Source organism: Arachis stenosperma, chromosome 7 (genome assembly GCF_014773155.1).
Source record: "Arachis stenosperma cultivar V10309 chromosome 7, arast.V10309.gnm1.PFL2, whole genome shotgun sequence".
In the NCBI taxonomy this organism is placed as follows: domain Eukaryota; kingdom Viridiplantae; phylum Streptophyta; class Magnoliopsida; order Fabales; family Fabaceae; genus Arachis; species Arachis stenosperma.
Window position 1 is genome coordinate 65,273,541 of NC_080383.1, and position 18,063 is coordinate 65,291,603.

Below are 18,063 nucleotides of genomic sequence, written 5' to 3' on the forward strand. Positions count from 1 at the left end.
TCCTTTACCGATTCGAGATGTCTATGATGAACCACTATTTTATGACTTATTTTGGATCAAATCGAGTGGATTTTATCAACTTTACTAACACTTATCCATATAATTTGCATGTTTTTGAGATTCCTTCCTAATTCTGTGCTAAGAATGAAAACATGCTTCCTAGGCCTTAAAATTGCTAATTTTTAATACTCTCTTATTACCATTCGATACCGTGATGTATTTGTTAAGTGATTCCAGGGTTTATAAGGCAAGAATGGCATAGAGGATGGAATAGGAGCATGCAATAATGGAAGGAACACAAGAAATTAAAGATTTGAGAAGCTAGCATCGACGCGTACGCGTGACTGATGCATGCGCATGACCAGGAGTGTCGTCCATTGACACGTACGCGTGACTGATGCATACGCGTGGCCAATGCAGAGTTCAAATGGCGCGTACGCCTGGCTGACACGTACGCATAACAAGCATCAAGTGCTGCAATAAAGGGATCAGAATACGCTAGGGGCTATTTCTAGGCTGCTTATTGCCCAGTTTCAAGCCCGTAAATGAAGACAAGAGGCTGGGGATGGAGCTGGGGCAGACAACTTTTCACTTTTTCACTTTAGTTTTAGTTTTAGATAAATGTAGAATTCTAGAGAGAGAGGCTCTCTCCTCTCTCTAGGTTTTTGGGTTTCTTCTTTTATTTTCAATTTCATCTAGGTTTAGGTTCCACTTCTTATCTTAATTCAAGTTCCTCTTTTAATTTCTTGTTATTACCTCTTTACTTTCTTAGTTTTATGTATTGTTTCCTTTACCTTGTTGCTTTATTGTTCATGACTCCTTATTGATTCCAATTTCCTTTAATGCACTTTGAGGTATTTTATGTTTATTGTCGCTTTCTTTAATTTGTTGTTATTGTTTTCTTACAATTGTTAGTCTTAGATTTTATTATTCCGTGTTAATTTTTTATGTTTTTATTTTGTGCCTTCCAAGTGTTTGATAAAATGTTTGCTTGGATTTTAAAATAAATTTTTGTGTTCTTGGCTTGGGTTGGTGACTTGGAGACTCTTGAATTATCAAAATTTCTTGTTGATTGGTAATTGAAGATTGCCAGTTGGCTTGAACTTCACTAAATCTAGTCTTTCACTATGAGTTGACTAGAACTTGTGAACTCAAGTTGATGCACTTGACTTTCCTTCAATAGTTAGAGGTTAACTAAGTAAAGGCAATTCACATTTACCATCACAATTGAGGATGATAATGAGGATAGGAATTCTAATTCTTACCTCTTGCTAAGACTTTTCTTGATTGTTAGTTTATTTTCTTGTTATTTACATTCCTTGTTCATCATTCAAAAATCCCAAAAATACTTTTCCACAACCAATAATAAGTACACTTCCCTGCAATTCCTTTGAGAGATGACCCGAGGTTTAAACACTTCAGTTATTTTTATTGGTTTGCATTGTGACAAACAAATTAAACGTTGACCGAGGATTGTATGTCAGTTTAGAACTATACTTGCAACGCAATTTTATTGAGAAATTCTTTATCGACATTTATCTTCCGTCAATCTATGCTAAGCTCAAAAGTCAGCTCCTCGAGGGGTAACTTTGGGGTTATTCCTGAAGGTTTCTTGTGGTCGATAAAAGGAGCAACAAGGAGGTTTTGTTTGATGAGTAAGTCTTCCCCTTCAACGTTAGGGAAGACATCAAGTCGCTTGCTGGCACGCTCTAAGGTTTGAATGGGGCCGATAAAGCAGTATGTTTTGTCATCAATGGTGAAAGGAATGAGAATCCTCTTATCATCAGGTTGAAGTTGAGGGTCTTTAACAATCTCATCATTATTTTGGTTTAGTACTTGAAAGGTTGGTGGTTCTTGAGCCTGAGCTACAGGACCTTTTCCCTTATCTTAGACACTGGGTGTGTTGTGAATTGAAGAGGAAGGCATTGGTGTATAAAGGTAAGAAGTTGTTGATGGTGAATAGAACCGTACAAAGAATTTGGAGTAAAGGGAAAGACAAATATTGAGGATAGAAGGATAAAGGTGAATGATGATAAAAATTTAATTCAATAAATAAAATAAGAGCATATTAGGATTAAGTGTTATTGTTCTTAGATGATATCGAAAATAATACATTAATTCTAGGGGGCAATTTGTTAGTCAAAAATAATTTATTTTGAAAGAGGGAGCATTCGAGAGTTAGTAGGCGTGTGTCTTTAAAGAAAAGTCAACATCGAAAGAGAGTTATTTGGCAGAAAATATCGAGCAAGAGTCGGTCATGACCAGTCAACAAGCTGACCGACATGTTGAATCGAAGGTTTCAAGATTTGAGGGTTGTTTTTGAACGTTACCTCTGTCCAGCAAAAGAAGGAGGAACGGTTACCTATGGATTAGCAAACCTGGGAGTTACACTTCAATCTGATTGGTCAAAGATTTTTATAAATAGGAGAATGCTCGAAGGTAAAAGGGTTGGAATTTCGTTTCAGAAAATACTCATGCACACTCACATCCCAACGACTTACTGAGTCTGCTTTAAGTTAATTTTCTGTAGGTTCCTTCCACTTGTTTTTACTTTTCATTTATATTTTTGTAAACTTTATTTTTCTTGCAAATTTATCTTTGAAGCAACATTTAATTTCCTTGTTTAATTTTACGTTTCAGTACTTTATTTTCAATTCACAAGTCCTTTGATCTAATCGAAGGCATTTTACTGTTTTATTTAAATTCAATGCAATTCATTTCAAATTCAGTCAATTTATTTTCAAAGTCTTTTATTTATGTTTTCAGATTTCCTTAAGTTTCTGTTTGCTTGAAAGGTGTTTGATGCAATTTGAAAAAACTGATACTCACAAAGAGGAGTAGATTTCGCTCCCAAACCATTAGATATCAAACCATTTTCGATTTTTAAAAATCGACAAAACAAACATATCATAAAAAACTATTTTAATATTTTTGATATATTTAATATATTAAAAATGTGTAAAAATTTATTTTTATAATAAATAATATTAAAATATTTTCTTGTATAATATATTTAATCGATGTCTTTAGGATACAAATAACAAATCCCTTATTAATTTAGTTTATATCCTTAATGTTATTGATAAATGAAAGCATTGATTGGTCCATAAATACGTTGGTGTTCCTATTATTTTGTTTCCCCTTGGAAAACTATTACTTGCATGATAAATGTACATTCGTCTCCATTATTTATTTATTTTTTGATGTTACCGAGTATACCTTATGATTTCTTATATTAATTTATTATGTATATCCTTATTGTTTTAATATATAAAACCAATGCTTGGACTGCTTGCACCATAAATATGTTGGTGGTCCAATCATTTTTATTTTCTTACCCCCCGAATTCCCAGTGATTTATTAGATTAATTACCGTTTAATTTATAGTATCCTCTTGGAAAACTGTTACTCGCATGATTAATATTATCTTTGTCTCCCTATTATTTTTTTTATTTACTTGCATGATAAATGTTACTACTACTACTACTACTATTATTATTATTATTATTTTTCAAAATTAGGAATGAAACTCGAACTCAATATCTCAAGGTGAAAATGGAGAGACTATGTCATTTGAGCTATAATTCGTTAGCATTATCATTATTATTGTTGTTGTTGTTGTTGTTGTTGTTGTTGTTGTTGTGATGAGGGTTATCTGAATCGGTGATCTGGCCCGGACGTGAGGTCCAAACTCCTTTTGAGGCAGCGTCCGACTTATTCCGGTGCCGAGGTGTCGCTGTCCGAATTTCTCGTGAAGAGGTGGGGGTGGTACCTGCAAGAGACTCCAATGCTTAAGTTAGCAATGGCTTTAAACAAGTTTTTAGTAGATTAGAACGTGAATATACTTGAGGGGTGTCAGTGTATTTATAGTAGAATTGTTTGACCACCTTTGTTGAAGTAGTTTCACCTTTATTGATGGGTAATTGTTCCCTTTATCTTAAGAGTTTGTTAGGATCTATTTTTCAAGGAAGATAGAGATAGTTGGAGAGATTCGGGGAGGCAGTTACTTACTTAGATAAGTATAAGCTGCCCCTTTTCATTGTATCCAACCTCTTTGAAGAGGTCAGGTATGCGGTAGAAGCCACCCTCTTAGGTGGACCTTTCATCCTTATTGGGCCTGACTTTTGTGTTTGGGGCCAGGGTATGAACAGTGGCCCTATTTGAGTCCGAACTTTCAGGAGGTTGGGTTCAAGCATTTTATGGCTTTAATTACAACGTCAGGTACACTGCCTTCAAAAGGTTGGGTACTCGATGTGTTTTGAGATTTTGAACGTTGACTCTTTAAATGAGGGGCAAGCGTTACACAGCAGTTTTCTTAGGATTCGTGCACATTTTTAAGGTGTGAAATGACTATTTTGTCCATTTTCCCTTATAAAATGCTTCACACTCTTCCTCTTCTGCTTTTCTCATTTTCGAAACGCTTCCCTTGCTCCCTTCATTGCAAAGACTCCCTCATTTTCTTTCTTTGTTTGTTTCACAACTGCTTTTGGTTTTCTTCAAGATTTTCTTTATTTTGGTTTGTTTAAAAGAGTTCTTGGTGAAGAGGATCATCCGTGACTTTGCTGTTTGACGTGCCCTTCTATTCTTTGAATTTTATCAAGGCTTGTGCTTTTATGAGCTTTCATTTGTAATCTTGGCTGTTTTGAATGGTATTTGAAAATAATTGGGAATGTTTATTGATTATGGGAGTTTTTTATTTTTTTTTTGTCTGTCACGAAACATTTTTTGAAATAATTTTTGAACAATTTTGTTGTTTGGACGGTGTTTCTGAAGTTTTGAGGGACTATAGCCGTTTGTGACTGTTGAATATGTTTGTGTTGCCCCTAATAGCATCGCTGCTGTTGGCGTAGTAGAGATGCCATTTTTGTGTGTTTTTGAAAAGGTGTTTTTAAATTATGTTTTGCATTTTGCCCTAGCGTGCGTATGTATGGGCCTATTTGCGTACGCACACAGCACACTCATTGAATAGGGCATGAATTCGAATAGAAACCCTATCGCGCCATATACCCCCAATCCCTTTTCTCTCGTCTTCCTCGCCCAACTCACCCAACACCCAAACCCCACCCCTTCCACCATCTCTTCCCAGCGACCACTGCGACCACTGTCACACTTTCTCTCTCTCTCTCTCCTTTCCTTTATTCTTCTCTTCCTTCCTCCATCTCTATTTACCTTCGAGCTCTGCTCCCAGCCTCAGCAACCCAAATTTGTGTGACTCTTTTCCGGCGAAGCGCAGCCACCATGACTCTGGCAGTCGCAACCTCCTAGTCCCACGGCAACATCTTTCTCATTCTTGTTTTCTCCTTTTTCACATATTTCTTTGATGATAATCCCTTCTTCTTTACCACCTTTGGAGTAGGCATAGGTTTGTTCTTGGAGCTACTTTTGAGTTGAGACACTCTAACCGATTGTGAATTGGTTACTGACTTTGGAGTAGATTTGGCAATAGGGTCTGAATCGGTTGTTGGAAGGGTTCTTGTTTCAGACTATTAGTTGTGTTGGGTGGAGTACGAATAGAATTGCTCGTTAGGATGGGTGGAGTAGGGGTTGAAATCTAGGTGGGGATGAGGTTGTTCCTAAGGGGTATGGCCCTAGAGATTGATCCTATTCTTAGTTGGAGTGGATGAGTAGGGATTTCAATCACCACCTCCTTGTCTTTTTTAGATAGTAGTTCTTTAAAATACTCTGGTACAGAAACTCCATGCTCATGGTACACATGCATTCATCCATTATTTTTTTTTTAGCATAGAAGCACATCTCCAAGAGTTTGGCATTAGTATTGATTTCTCTTAAATCAATCTCCATTGGTTTATTGGGAAATGAAAACTAACCACCAACAACATTCCACCTTATCATACCCAAGTTATTTGTAGTAGTTTGTAATGAAGAACACATCCAGTAGGTCTAGATTAATCCCAAACATCTCAGAAGCATGGTCCATGAAGTATGATACAACACCATCCACATTTGTCACAAATGTTCCTATATAGTGATACACAATAGTAATCACATCCATCTGCAAACAATAATTGATAATCAATATTATCCTCTTCAAACAAACAAAAAAATCTAACCAATGTAAGGCATGGTCAACCAAGAATATATAATAACTAAACCAAACTCTAACCGAACATTAAATCATTAAGTCTAACAACATACATACAGAACTTCTTTTTTCACTACATTCCAACAATGGTAAACATCATTAGACTGAACCAAAAAAAATTCAAACAACATCAAATAAACCAAAACTTAACTCAAACTAATAGCCAAAACACAAGTAATAAAAAAAAGAATAAATGAATTTCAGCAATCCAAAACATAAAAAAAAAATAACAATGATAAAAAACAGAGTACAATACAAAGTAAATATTATGTTTCTCCTTTGTATTTTGGTTACTCATAAATGCTTTTTTCTAGATAACTCTGTATAGGACAAAATTTTCACTAGGATTGCTTTTTTTAGTAAAAACGTTAGAGAAAACCCTCTCAAAATGACACCATGAAAGAAAATAAAGAGAAGAGATTTCATATGAGACAGAAGAATAATGACATTAATGTATTAAAAATTTAAAAACTTTTAACGTTACTTTCGTCCAACTACATCATCAATCCATCGTTATACAATGTATTTGTTTGGGTGCCATTATTTTGATAAAAAAAAATCTTTTTTCAATGAAAAAGATTTTTTTTATTTTTTAGCATATTTGGCAAATTTTTAATAGTAAAAGTAAAAGCACTAAAAAAATTTTTTTTTTCATAAAAAAAGATGTTTTTTATGTAATAAATAAACAAAAAATACTTTTATTTCATTATATTCAAACATAATTGATAGATAAAAAAATCTTTTTATATAAGATATCCAAACATAAAATTACTTTTTATATAAGATATCCAAACATAAAATTACTTTTACTTTTTCATAAGATCTTTTAAAAAAATATAACTCAAAAAAAAATTTTCTTATAAATTTATCCAAATAAGCTCAATATCTTAAGAATTACCATAAATCACTTTTATTAAGTATATGGACAAAATTGAAATAATTCCAAAATGAATGAAAGATGAGATTGAATTCAATAATTATGTCATTGTTACCATTATTTCGTATTTACGTCATCATTTTAGAAGCTGGCCATTTTATGTCGAAATGGTACATGAATTACGAGATTTTTCATATGAAAGGATGACACTACTAAATTCTTTCTTACTCCTGATTTTTTACATATTCAAATATGCTTTTTTTTTGTGACTATTTGTTCTGACCTGTTGGCACCGGGGAATACTTCGTTCTCAGGAACAGGTCGGTGAACTTCTTCTAGCCGAACACAGAGCACGGCAATTGGAACCGAGGTGGTGGGTACCTACAAAGGCACTCCGACGCTCAAGTCAGTAAGAGAACTTTTTGAGTATGAGGTTTTTCTCGGATCAGATGGATTACCTCCTTTTTTGCTTCTATTCTCCGCATTATATATGGTCGGTCGCAAGTGACCGTTTTTTAGGTAGCGTCCGGCCATTAATCCGCATATCCGACGTTATGAGAAGGAGGTGAATGCCGACTTAAATTACAATAATCGGTTATAATTGTGAATGTACGTTACCGAGCTATAACTCGTAACCGACTTTTTGCCCGTTCATATCACAGCCCCCAAGCTTGGCCTGATCTGAGAAGAACAGGTTGAGCTTTGTTTGGTGAGTAATAGCTCGGTACAGTCAGCCCCCAGGTCAACGTGGCTTATCAGATTTCCTCCTTGGTACATGAGAAGTTTTTTTTTTTTTTACGAATTCGTAACAGTTTGCTTTATTGGTGATTGTGTTAATTTAATGTTTTACTTGGTTCTACTTCCAACGCTTATCTTGGACCGTTGGGGTGATCTTAGTACGTGTGGACAGGATTAAATGTTGGAACTAAAAAGTTAATTAAATTGGCTCTTGATCTTGAAGCTTTCATAAACACACCGTTTAAGTTTGAAGGCAGAAGCTTTTAAGTGAGAATGAGTAGAAGAGGTTAGTTCAGTTCCTTCCTCTTCCTTTATCCTTGGTAATTTGCTTCGTCATACTTGTGAATAATGAGTGAAAAGAAGAAAAATGTATTACCCCCAATTGAAAATTCTGAGAAATATGATTGGGTTGACAAGGATGTTCACATACGTGCTTCGCTCTTTTCTGATGTTGAGAGTGTGAAGAGGATAGATGTGGGTAGGATAGTGAGAACTGGGTTTCATATAGAGCTGCTGCCATGCCGCCGGTCAGATCGCGTTTTTCATAGACTTGATGGTTTTGAGTATTTTTATGTTTATAGCTGCTTGATTGAAGAACTAAGAGTTAAACTTCCTTTTTCTATTTTTGAGTGTAATGTGATGAAACAGTTGAATTGTGCTCCATCCCAAATCCACCCGAATGGGTGGGCTTTCATCAGATGCTTTGAAGCTTTAATGGATTTTCTCGAAATAAAACTGGATTTAGAACTGTTCTTTTCTCTGTTTCAGGCTAAAGGTGTTTGGAAAGGTTTATGGATTAACTTAAACAGTACCCCTGGATTTTCTATTTTCAAACTGTATAAATCATCCTTCAAGGATTTCAAAGAAATGTTTTTGAAAGTTAAATCTGTAAATGAAGATTTTCCGTTTTACCTTGACGAAAATTTGGGGGAAAAATTTCCGCTTTACTGGTGTTGCCATCCGCAGCATATTCTGGGTCCCGATCTTATTAATAGTCGTAATAAATGTATAATCTCATTTTTGATTGAGATGGTTGACAGAGGGGGACTGATTTCTGTTTCTGACCTTCTATTGTGGTAGGAAAATAAAGCTGTAGTATTAGAGTATTTCGGTGAGAGAATTTAGCGGTTTATCTTTTACGATAATTATTTAGAACTGTGTAAGTTTTATTAACCCCTTTCCTTATGGGTGTTTACAGCTGGTAACTTCCCTGGAGTGACTGCTTCCAGTTTGAGATCTCGGTTCAAAAGCAAGAATTTTGAGGGATCCTCGTCAAATGTCGAGAAAGCGGATGGTGGGGCAGAGGTGGATCAGCCCCCGAAGAAGAAGAGTATTGTTTTCAAAAAAAGGAAATCAGATGCTGTTGCTGAAAATGAGGGGCCAGAAGGGGAAAGATTGCAACTTGACGACTTGCCGAATTTTGTTTTAAGGCAGGAGAAATTGCATTCGTTTGATGAGGAAGAAGAAAGTTCTTCTGTTTGGTGTAAGAAATTTCCTTTTAGTGTTGTTGCGGATGAAGTTGTTCAGTCTGAGGTTGATAGGGATCGAGTGGAAGCAGTTGGGGATTTAGGTGTTGATCATTACTTACAGGTAGTATGTTTTTTGTTTTTTGTTTTTTTTTTTTTGAACTTCATAATGATTTATGTAATCCTTCTGTCATGATGGTTTTTTTTTTATGCTTTCAGGTTTTAGGGTTCCGATTGGCCAGTATTGGCCGTAGTCAAGAGAAAAAACACAAGAAGGGTTTGTCCGAAGCTTCAAAGATTGTTAAGTTGAAGGAAGAATTGGCGCTTAGTAATGCTAGTGCTAAAGACTTAAAGAAGAAGTTAACTGAGACCGAGTCTGAACTTAAAGTTGAGAAGGAATGTCATGAAAGAATTTCCGCGTTATTGAAAGAAAAGGAAAATGATCTTTCAAGTGTAAATGAGCGGCTTACCGATCTATCTGCCAAGATGAAAAAAGTTGAAGAAAACAAACAAGGTGACATCTTAGATGCCTTTGCGGAGGGCTTCGAGCGAGCTGTTAATCAGGCGAAGTTCCTTGTTCCGGACGGTGACTTCGGCGCCATGGATCCTGCCAAAGTAATTCGAGGTGGTAAACTCGTGGATGACGAGGAAGTCCTTGAGGAAGGAGATGATAACCTTGCCGATTGATTTTAGTATTTTGCCTTGTTAAAAGTTTTATGTATTTTGCTGGATTTGCCTCAATGTTTTGATTTTGTGAACTGAAATATTTTGGTTAAAATTGGTCGGTTAGGCTTTATTGTTTTGCCTAATTAGCTTTTTGATGTGGCCGTTTTAAGGCTCGAACGACTGTTATGTTTGCGCATTCGTATGATAATGCGACTTACTGTGTTTATGAGTTATTCCCTTTTGATAGGAATGTTGTATTTGGCAAATGGCATACAGAATATATATAACAGAAAAATTAGTATTAAAAAGAATGATACCTGTACAAATTTGTTTTAGGTTAACCAGCCTCATTAAAACCCCCTGTGAGGAAAAAACCCATTTTTTGGGGAAAAAATTCTCAAGGTGGGAAAAAGAGTACTGGTGAGAGACTTATTATTTAACTGAAATATTGTTTCAGAGAGTTGATGTTCCATGTGTTTGGAATTTGCGTGCCATCTAGTTGTTCTAGCTTATATGTTCCTCGGCCTAGTACCTCAGAAACTCGATATGGGCCATCCCAAGCGGCGGCGAGCTTTCCATGAGAAGGAGGTCGGCGAGCTTGTTCAGTTTTTCGAAGTACTAAGTCTCCGTTGCTGAATGCTCTTGGAACTACTTTCCGATCATATCGTCGGCCCACCTGTTGCTGCAGGGCTCTGTGCCGAACTGCTGCTGTTTCTCTAATTTCTTCAATTAGGTCGAGCTCTGCTTGCCTGGATTTGTCATGATCTTCGGCTAATGTCCGCATAGAGCCTTGGGACACTTCCATTGGGATCATTGCTTCGGATCCATAGACCAATCTGAACAGAGTTTCCTTGGTCGTTGAATGGATTGTTGTGTTATATGCCCATAAAACCTCAGGGATAAGCTCGGCCCATAAGCCTTTTGCGTTATCGAGCTTTTTCTTTAATGCTTGCAGGATGATCTTGTTTGCTGCTTCTGCCAGGCCGTTGGATTGCGGGTGTTCCACGGAAGAGAAGTGTTGTTTTATCTTTAAGTTCTGTAAAAATTCTTTGAAAGTGCTATCAGTAAATTGCCGACCATTATCAGTGACGATATGGCCGGGTATACCAAATCTACAAATTATATGTTTCCATACGAAACTTATCATTTGTGATGAGGTGATTTTTGCAAGCGGCTGAGCCTCAATCCATTTAGAGAAGTAATCTATTGCAACTACCAAAAATTTTACCTGTCTCGGAGCGGTAGGGAAAGGGCCGAGTATATCTATTCCCCACCTGTTGAACGGCCAACTTACCACTGAGTGGTGGAGATGTTCGGCAGGCATATTAATGATCGGTGAGTGTCTCTGACAGTTGTCGCAGGTTCTGACCTTATGTTTACTGTCTTCCCATATTGTCGGCCAATAAAATCCTGCTCGTAGAGCTTTTTGCGCTAAGCTTCGAGCTCCAGAGTGTATGCCACAGATTCCTTCATGAGCTTCGGCTAAGAGAAGATCAGCTTCTGCTCTATCTAAACATTTCAATAATGGTCGAGAATATCCTCGCCTATACAAAGTGTTATTAATCAAGGTGAAAAAAGAAGCTTGTCGTCTGAATTTACCCTTGTTTTCAATTTCCTCCGGAATAGTTCCGTTACTGAGGTATTGAATATAAGGCTGCTGCCAACTGTCTTTAGTCAAGGTGTTTAGAATTTGTGCCGATTCAATGCTCGGCTTGTCTAAGGTTGATTGTAAAAGTGTGGCCGTGTGTGCTTGTGTTGTTGCTAGTTTGGATAGAACATCTGCCCTATGGTTTTGTTCTCTAGCTATGTGGGCAATTTCTATTTTAGAAAATTTGTTTAATAAGGTTTGAACAATATTTAAATATTTCAAAAGAATTGGATCTTTTGTTTGGAAATTTTGATTTGCTTGTTGCACGACTAGTAACGAATCGCAATAAACCTTTAATTCATGAATACTTAAGTCAATGGCTAACCTGAGCCCTGCTATGAGAGCTTCGTATTCGGCTTGGTTATTGCTGGCTTTGAATGAGAACCTGAGAGAGTGTTCGAGGATTAAACCATCCGAGCTTTCTAGTAGTACTCCTGCTCCTGCCCCTTGAGGGTTTGAGGCTCCATCAACGAATAGGGTCCACAGCCAACTTCTTTCATCGGATGAAGTGTTAGTAAATTCCGCCACAAAATCGGCCAGGCACTGTGACTTAACAGACCCTCTTGGTTGGAATTGTATGTCGAACTCAGACAGTTCAATTGACCACTTAGTCAGTCGCCCTGCTAGCTCGGGCTTAGAGAGTATTTGTCGCAGTGGATGCTCTGTTCGGACGATAACTGTATGACTTTGAAAATAAGGTCGGAGTCGCCTTGCCGAGAATATGAGTGCCAGGACGAGCTTTTCAAGCTTTGGATACCTAAGTTCCGCGTTTTGTAGTGTCTTGCTCACAAAATATACCAGCTGCTGGTCTTTGCTGTTTTCTGTGACAAGAACCGAACTAACAGTCATCTCGGTGACGGATAAGTAGAGGTATAGCGGGTCGCCAAGCTTTGGTTTCTGCAAAACATGTGGCTTAGACAGCAGGTGTTTCAAGCTCAAAAATGCTTCTTCACATTTCTCATCCCAGGAGAAGCTTTTTGCACTCTTCTTTAGACATTGGACAAAATTGAAAGATTTCAGGGCCAAACATGGTAAGAATCTTGACAATGCCGCTAATCTTCCTGTTAACCTTTGTACATCTTTCACTGTCGTTGGACTGCGCATATCAAGTATTGCTTGACACTTCTCTGGGTTTGCCTCGATTCCCCGACTTGTCAGCATAAATCCGAGGAACTTCCCTCCTTTTACGCTGAAGGCGCACTTCTCCGGGTTCAGTCTCAAATTATAGCGTCTGATTTGAGCAAATATTTCTTCGAGATCTTGAGTATGGGACTGGCCGATCTTGGTCTTGGCGACCATGTCGTCAACATATACCTCGATGTTTCTGCCTATTTGTTGCTCGAAAATCCTGTTCATCAGTCGTTGGTATGTTGCCCCTGCATTCTTTAAACCGAAAGGCATAACATTATAGCAATAGTTTCCATATTCAGTTATGAAAGCTGTTTTTTCTTGGTCTGATGGATGCATAAGGATCTGATTATAACCTGAATATGCATCCATAAAACTCAAAGTGTCATACCCACAGGAGTTATCTACTAACGTATCTATGCAGGGTAAAGGAAAAGCATCTTTTGGACATGCTTTATTTAAATCAGTAAAGTCGACGCACATGCGCCATTTACCGTTATTCTTTTTTACCATAACGACGTTTGCCAGCCAAGTGGTGAATCTGATTTCGCGGATGAACTTTGCTTCAAGGAGCTTATTGACCTCAGTCATGGAGGCTGATCGCTTCTCGGCACCGAGGTTTCTCTTTTTTTGGGAGACTGGTCGGGCCGTCGGACTGACAGCTAACTTGTGTGTGATTACTGACGGACTGATCCCTGGCATGTCTCCTGAAGTCCATGCGAAGAGGTCGGCGTTTGCTCGTAAGAAATTAGTCATCTTTATCTTGGCTTCGTCGTCCATTGATGTTCCGATGAATGTGAACTTTGATGGATCGTCGGTTAGGGCGACCTTTTGAAGTTCTTCATTAGGCATGGGACGTTCCTGAAAGTCGGCTCTTGGGTCCAATTCAGTCAAGATTGGTTGCTCGGATTGTATTGAGTTGATCCGAGTTTCGGTGTTTCTTCTGAGAGGTTTCAGACTTATGTTGTAGCACTGCCGAGCTTCCTGGAGGTCACCATGTATGGTTGCAACCCTATTATCCTGCACAGGAAACTTGACACAGAGGTGATATGTAGAAACAATAGCAGCAAATTTGTTTAAAAAGGGTCTTCCTAAAATGACATTGTAAGGGCTGAAACAATCTACGATAAGGTACTGAACGTCCTGCATTCTGGATAGTGGTTGTTCGCCTAGTGTGGTCTGCAACCATACAGATCCCAGGACGGGGACCCGTTCTCCTGAAAATCCGACCAGGTCTCCTGAATATGACCGCAAAATGTTAGTACTCAATTTCATTTTTTGAAATGTTGCAAAAAAAAGTACATCAGCACTACTCCCTGGATCAAGCAGTGCTTTCCGAACAATAAGGTCTCCTAGTTGGATAGAGACGACTACAGGGTCGTCGTAATTTGTGTGCTTTGTATTAACGTCGGTAGGATGAAATGTCAATTCAGGAATGTCAGGGACTGGTTCCGAGCTTTGGTCGAGGTCCCCCACCGTTAACATAGCTCGGTACGTCCGCTTCCTGGCTGAACTGGTACTTCCCCCTCCAGCATATCCTCCTGAAATACAATTGATTACTCCCCGTGGTTGAGCTGGGGTCTTATCCCTTTCTTTTGATGATTGGCCTGTTGAGGGTTGTTCTGAGTTGGATGCCGCTCTTTTCTGCATGTAACCTGCGATGAATTTATCGAGATGGCCTTGTCGGGCCAATCGCTCTAGGAGGTCCTTAGCAATTATACACTCATCAGTTGTGTGACCATGCTTCTGGTGGAAGGTGCAATATTTTGATTTGTCAATGTTTTTGGGTTCAGGGTAATTTCCCGCCTTACGGGGAGGTTTGATCAATTTTGAATTCAGAATTTCCTTAATGATATCATCCCTCTTGGTATTAAACTGGGTATATGATTCGTAACGGGGGACTGGTTTGAAACCCTTTTTGGTATCCCGAGCTCTCTCGTCGTCTTTAGGGAGGGACCTCTCTGATTTCCGTGCTTGGCGAAGCTCTTCGATATCTATCTGTCCCTTGGCCTTTTCGCGGAATTCAGCTAGAGTTTTTTGCTTAGCTACGGCGATAGTTTCTTGGAACTTTCCTGGACGAAGGCCACTTTTAATGGCGTGAAGATGCACTTCAGGATGGAGGTCCGGAATACTCATGGCGACCTTAGTGAACCGAGTTATATAGTCCTTTAGACTTTCCTGTGGACCCTGCTTGATGGTCGTTAGGTAATCAGAATCGTGGAGATATATCGCCGAGGCTGCAAAATGATCTTCGAACTGTTTGGCTAGCTCCTGAAAACGTGAGATAGAATCTGCAGGCAAAGAACAAAACCAGTCAAGTGCAGGACCATCCAAAAAAGAAGGAAAACATCGGCATAAAATAGGATCAGAAGCACCGTTGACAATCATGATTGATCGGAATTTTTTGACATGTTGTTTAGGGTCTCCCAGCCCGTCATATGGGGTTAATGTGGTCGGCAAAGTAAACTACCTAGGTAGCTGGAAGTTCATTATCTCGGCTGTGAACGGTCCTACAGAATTGTCGGGGTTTTCCCCCTCCTGTTCAGGTTGGCTCTCTTCATTCCGTTCCTCCTCGTCATTTTCCTGCTGTGGTGTGTCGAAGACGTGAGTCGGAAGCGATCGCCGCTCGTCGTTTCCGTGCTCTTCGCGGTTGTTATTGTTGTACTCCAGACGAGCATGTTCTAGTTGCGCGATTTGATTTTGCATTCGCTGATTATCCTCCGCCATCCGTTGATTTGCTTGTTGAAGCTCGGTCACCATCCTCAGAAGCTCAGATGGGGTGGGGGGAGGAACATCAGCCATAGAGAATTGGGTATTTATGCCGAATGTTATCTCAAATCGGCCCTTCTTCTAGCGCCAAATGTTCTGACCTGTTGGCACCGGGGAATACTTCGTTCTCAGGAACAGGTCGGTGAACTTCTTCTAGCCGAACACAGAGCGCGGCAATTGGAACCGAGGTGGTGGGTACCTGCAAAGGCACTCCGACGCTCAAGTCAGTAAGAGAACTTTTTGAGTATGAGGTTTTTCTCGGATCAGATGGATTACCTCATTTTTTGCTTCTATTCTCCGCCTTATATATGGTCGATCGCAAGTGACTGTTTTTTACGTCCGGCCATTAATCCGCATATCCGACGTTATGAGAAGGAGGTGAATGCCGACTTAAATTACAATAATCGGTTATAATTGTGAATGTACGTTACCAAGCTATAACTCGTAACCGACTTTTTGCCCGTTCATATCACTATTCAAATATGTTTTAATAGTAAGTGAACATTTTACACATAAAAAAAAATAAAAACAAAAAAACTGATTATTTTAAATTAAAATACTAAAAAAGAAATCGTAACTAACAATCTATTTTTATCACTGTAGCTGCAGAGTAGTGCCATGCAATTGATTTTGCCGATATTTGAGTACCTATAAACAAATTTAATTTTTATGTAACGAAAAGAGTTTTACATTTTTTTTAAATCAAATTTTTAAATTAAATATTTTAAAAATTATCTAAAAAATTATTAAAATTTATTATTTTTATTATTATTTTTAATCCTTAATCTAGTATTATTATTATTTATTATTTATTATTTATTATTAAAATATATTTTTAATCTATTTTTAGATATTAATAATTAAAAATGCCTTTAACCTTAATAATTAAGAATTTACCAAAAACAATAAATTCTCCATAACCTCAAACATTTCCTCGGCGGAAGTATAATGAAATAATTTTTTAATAATTATAATTGAATAATTTTTTACTAATTAGTAATAACGAATAATTTAGTTATCTCATCTTTCAATTATTAGTATTCTTTATCCTGAGATAATAGTTGCTTGCTGTTATCAAAAGTTACCAAAACCTGACAGAATGAAATATTGATGTACAAAATAAACCAAAAAAATGAAAATAAAAACTAAAGACGGTAAAACCTCTCAGGGTTATAATTGATCTGACTATTCATATGTGATGGGATTGTTTATGAACAACCAGTAGTACACAAATTCAGAGGTCAAAAACGCGAACCACGGAGCAACGAGAACCATAACAGAGAATCAAACCAGAAACCAAGAGCAAATTTTAAAGACCATGAACCCGCATACTCAAATAAAAAACCACCACCCATCCTTTTTCATCAAACTACTAATCTCTAAACGAAATCCTAATTCCTCCAATTTCCATCAGAAGCACCACCCCCCTTTGAGTAACGGGATCCACCGTCTCCGTACCCACGGTCCCGCCCACCACCGTAACCACCTCCTCCATAGCCACCTCCACCATTACCACCGTTACCACCGTAGCCTCCACCACCTCCGCCGCGGTTGTAACCACCTCCGCCTTCACGGCGGCCTCCATATCCACCTCCTCCTCCTCCTCCACGGCTGTAACCACCACCACCACCACCACCATAACCACCGCCGCCACCGCTACCGTAACCACCACCGCCGCCACCGCCCCGACCGCGGGACTGCGCCTCGTTCACAGTGATGTTACGGCCATCAAGGTTCTGGCCATTCATCCCCTCGATGGCATCCCTCATGGCCTGCTCTGTGGCGAAGGTTACAAATCCGAAACCCCTCGACCTTCCTGTCTCACGATCATTGATAACCTGAACAAGAAAATCAAGCAAATTCTTCAGATCTAGCTCACCTTCGAATTCAAAAATCCAGCACCAGAGGAGATGAATAGAAACGATAAAAAAAAAAAGAAAAAACCGATCGATCTTCGCCTTTGAAACAAAGATGAAGATGAACGTACCGATTGGTGTGAGTAATAAAAGAATCATTATAGTAACACAAGTATCATAGATCAAGTAACGGAAAACAGATGAGAGTCAGAGAGCACAGATCAGATCAGAAAATCCAAATCCGAATCGTGTGAGATCCGATCCCTGCGACAAACGGACCTTCGATTCGACGATCTCGCCAAAGGAAGAGAAGGCTTTCTCGAGGGCTTCGTTGTCGGTGGCCCAGGCAAGCCCACCAACGAAGCAACGGTACTCAATTTCTGCGGAAGCCATGGAAGTTGAAACCCTAGAACTGACAGAAAGGGAAAAAGGGAAGGAGGATTATCGAGAATCCACCTTGAAAAGAGGGCACGAAGAAAAACTGGTACCCCTATGGTCTTTTTTTATAGAGGAGGCCAGGGAATGAGGATGGTGATTACTTAACTAACTAGGGTTACCAATAATCTCCACCGACTGAGGCTCCTATACGAGATATACACGGCTTACGGCTATACCCCACTGGATTTGAACCACGGTTAAACCCTGGAAAGGTGTATGTGTATGCTTGTTTGGTTAATGGTTAGCAATTCTATGATTCTATCTGCTACTACTAGCTATGTCCAATTGCCCATGGATTGGAATGTGTCATTGCGACTCCTTTACCATGTTAACCAAACAAAAGGTTGCCATTTAATTTTATTGCTTTTAAATCA

The 18,063-nt window shown here is 38.6% G+C and overlaps 2 protein-coding genes across 2 annotated transcripts; both read right to left on the bottom strand.

Annotated features, from left to right (window-relative positions):
• Nucleotides 1–10,286: 10,286 nt before the first annotated feature.
• On the bottom strand, nucleotides 10,287–15,014 carry LOC130939864 (uncharacterized). The gene has a single exon (XM_057867929.1). It carries the CDS (start codon nucleotides 15,012–15,014, stop codon nucleotides 10,287–10,289), a length of 4,728 nt encoding a protein of 1,575 aa, XP_057723912.1.
• A 1,527-nt stretch (nucleotides 15,015–16,541) lies between these two features.
• On the bottom strand, nucleotides 16,542–17,801 carry LOC130940917 (glycine-rich RNA-binding protein-like). Its single transcript, XM_057869202.1, has 2 exons — nucleotides 17,531–17,801; nucleotides 16,542–17,233 (listed from the first exon to the last, which is right to left on the bottom strand). Exons 1-2 carry the CDS (start codon nucleotides 17,642–17,644, stop codon nucleotides 16,787–16,789), a joined length of 561 nt encoding a protein of 186 aa, XP_057725185.1. The 5' UTR covers nucleotides 17,645–17,801; the 3' UTR covers nucleotides 16,542–16,786.
• Between the last annotated feature and the right edge of the window lie 262 nt (nucleotides 17,802–18,063).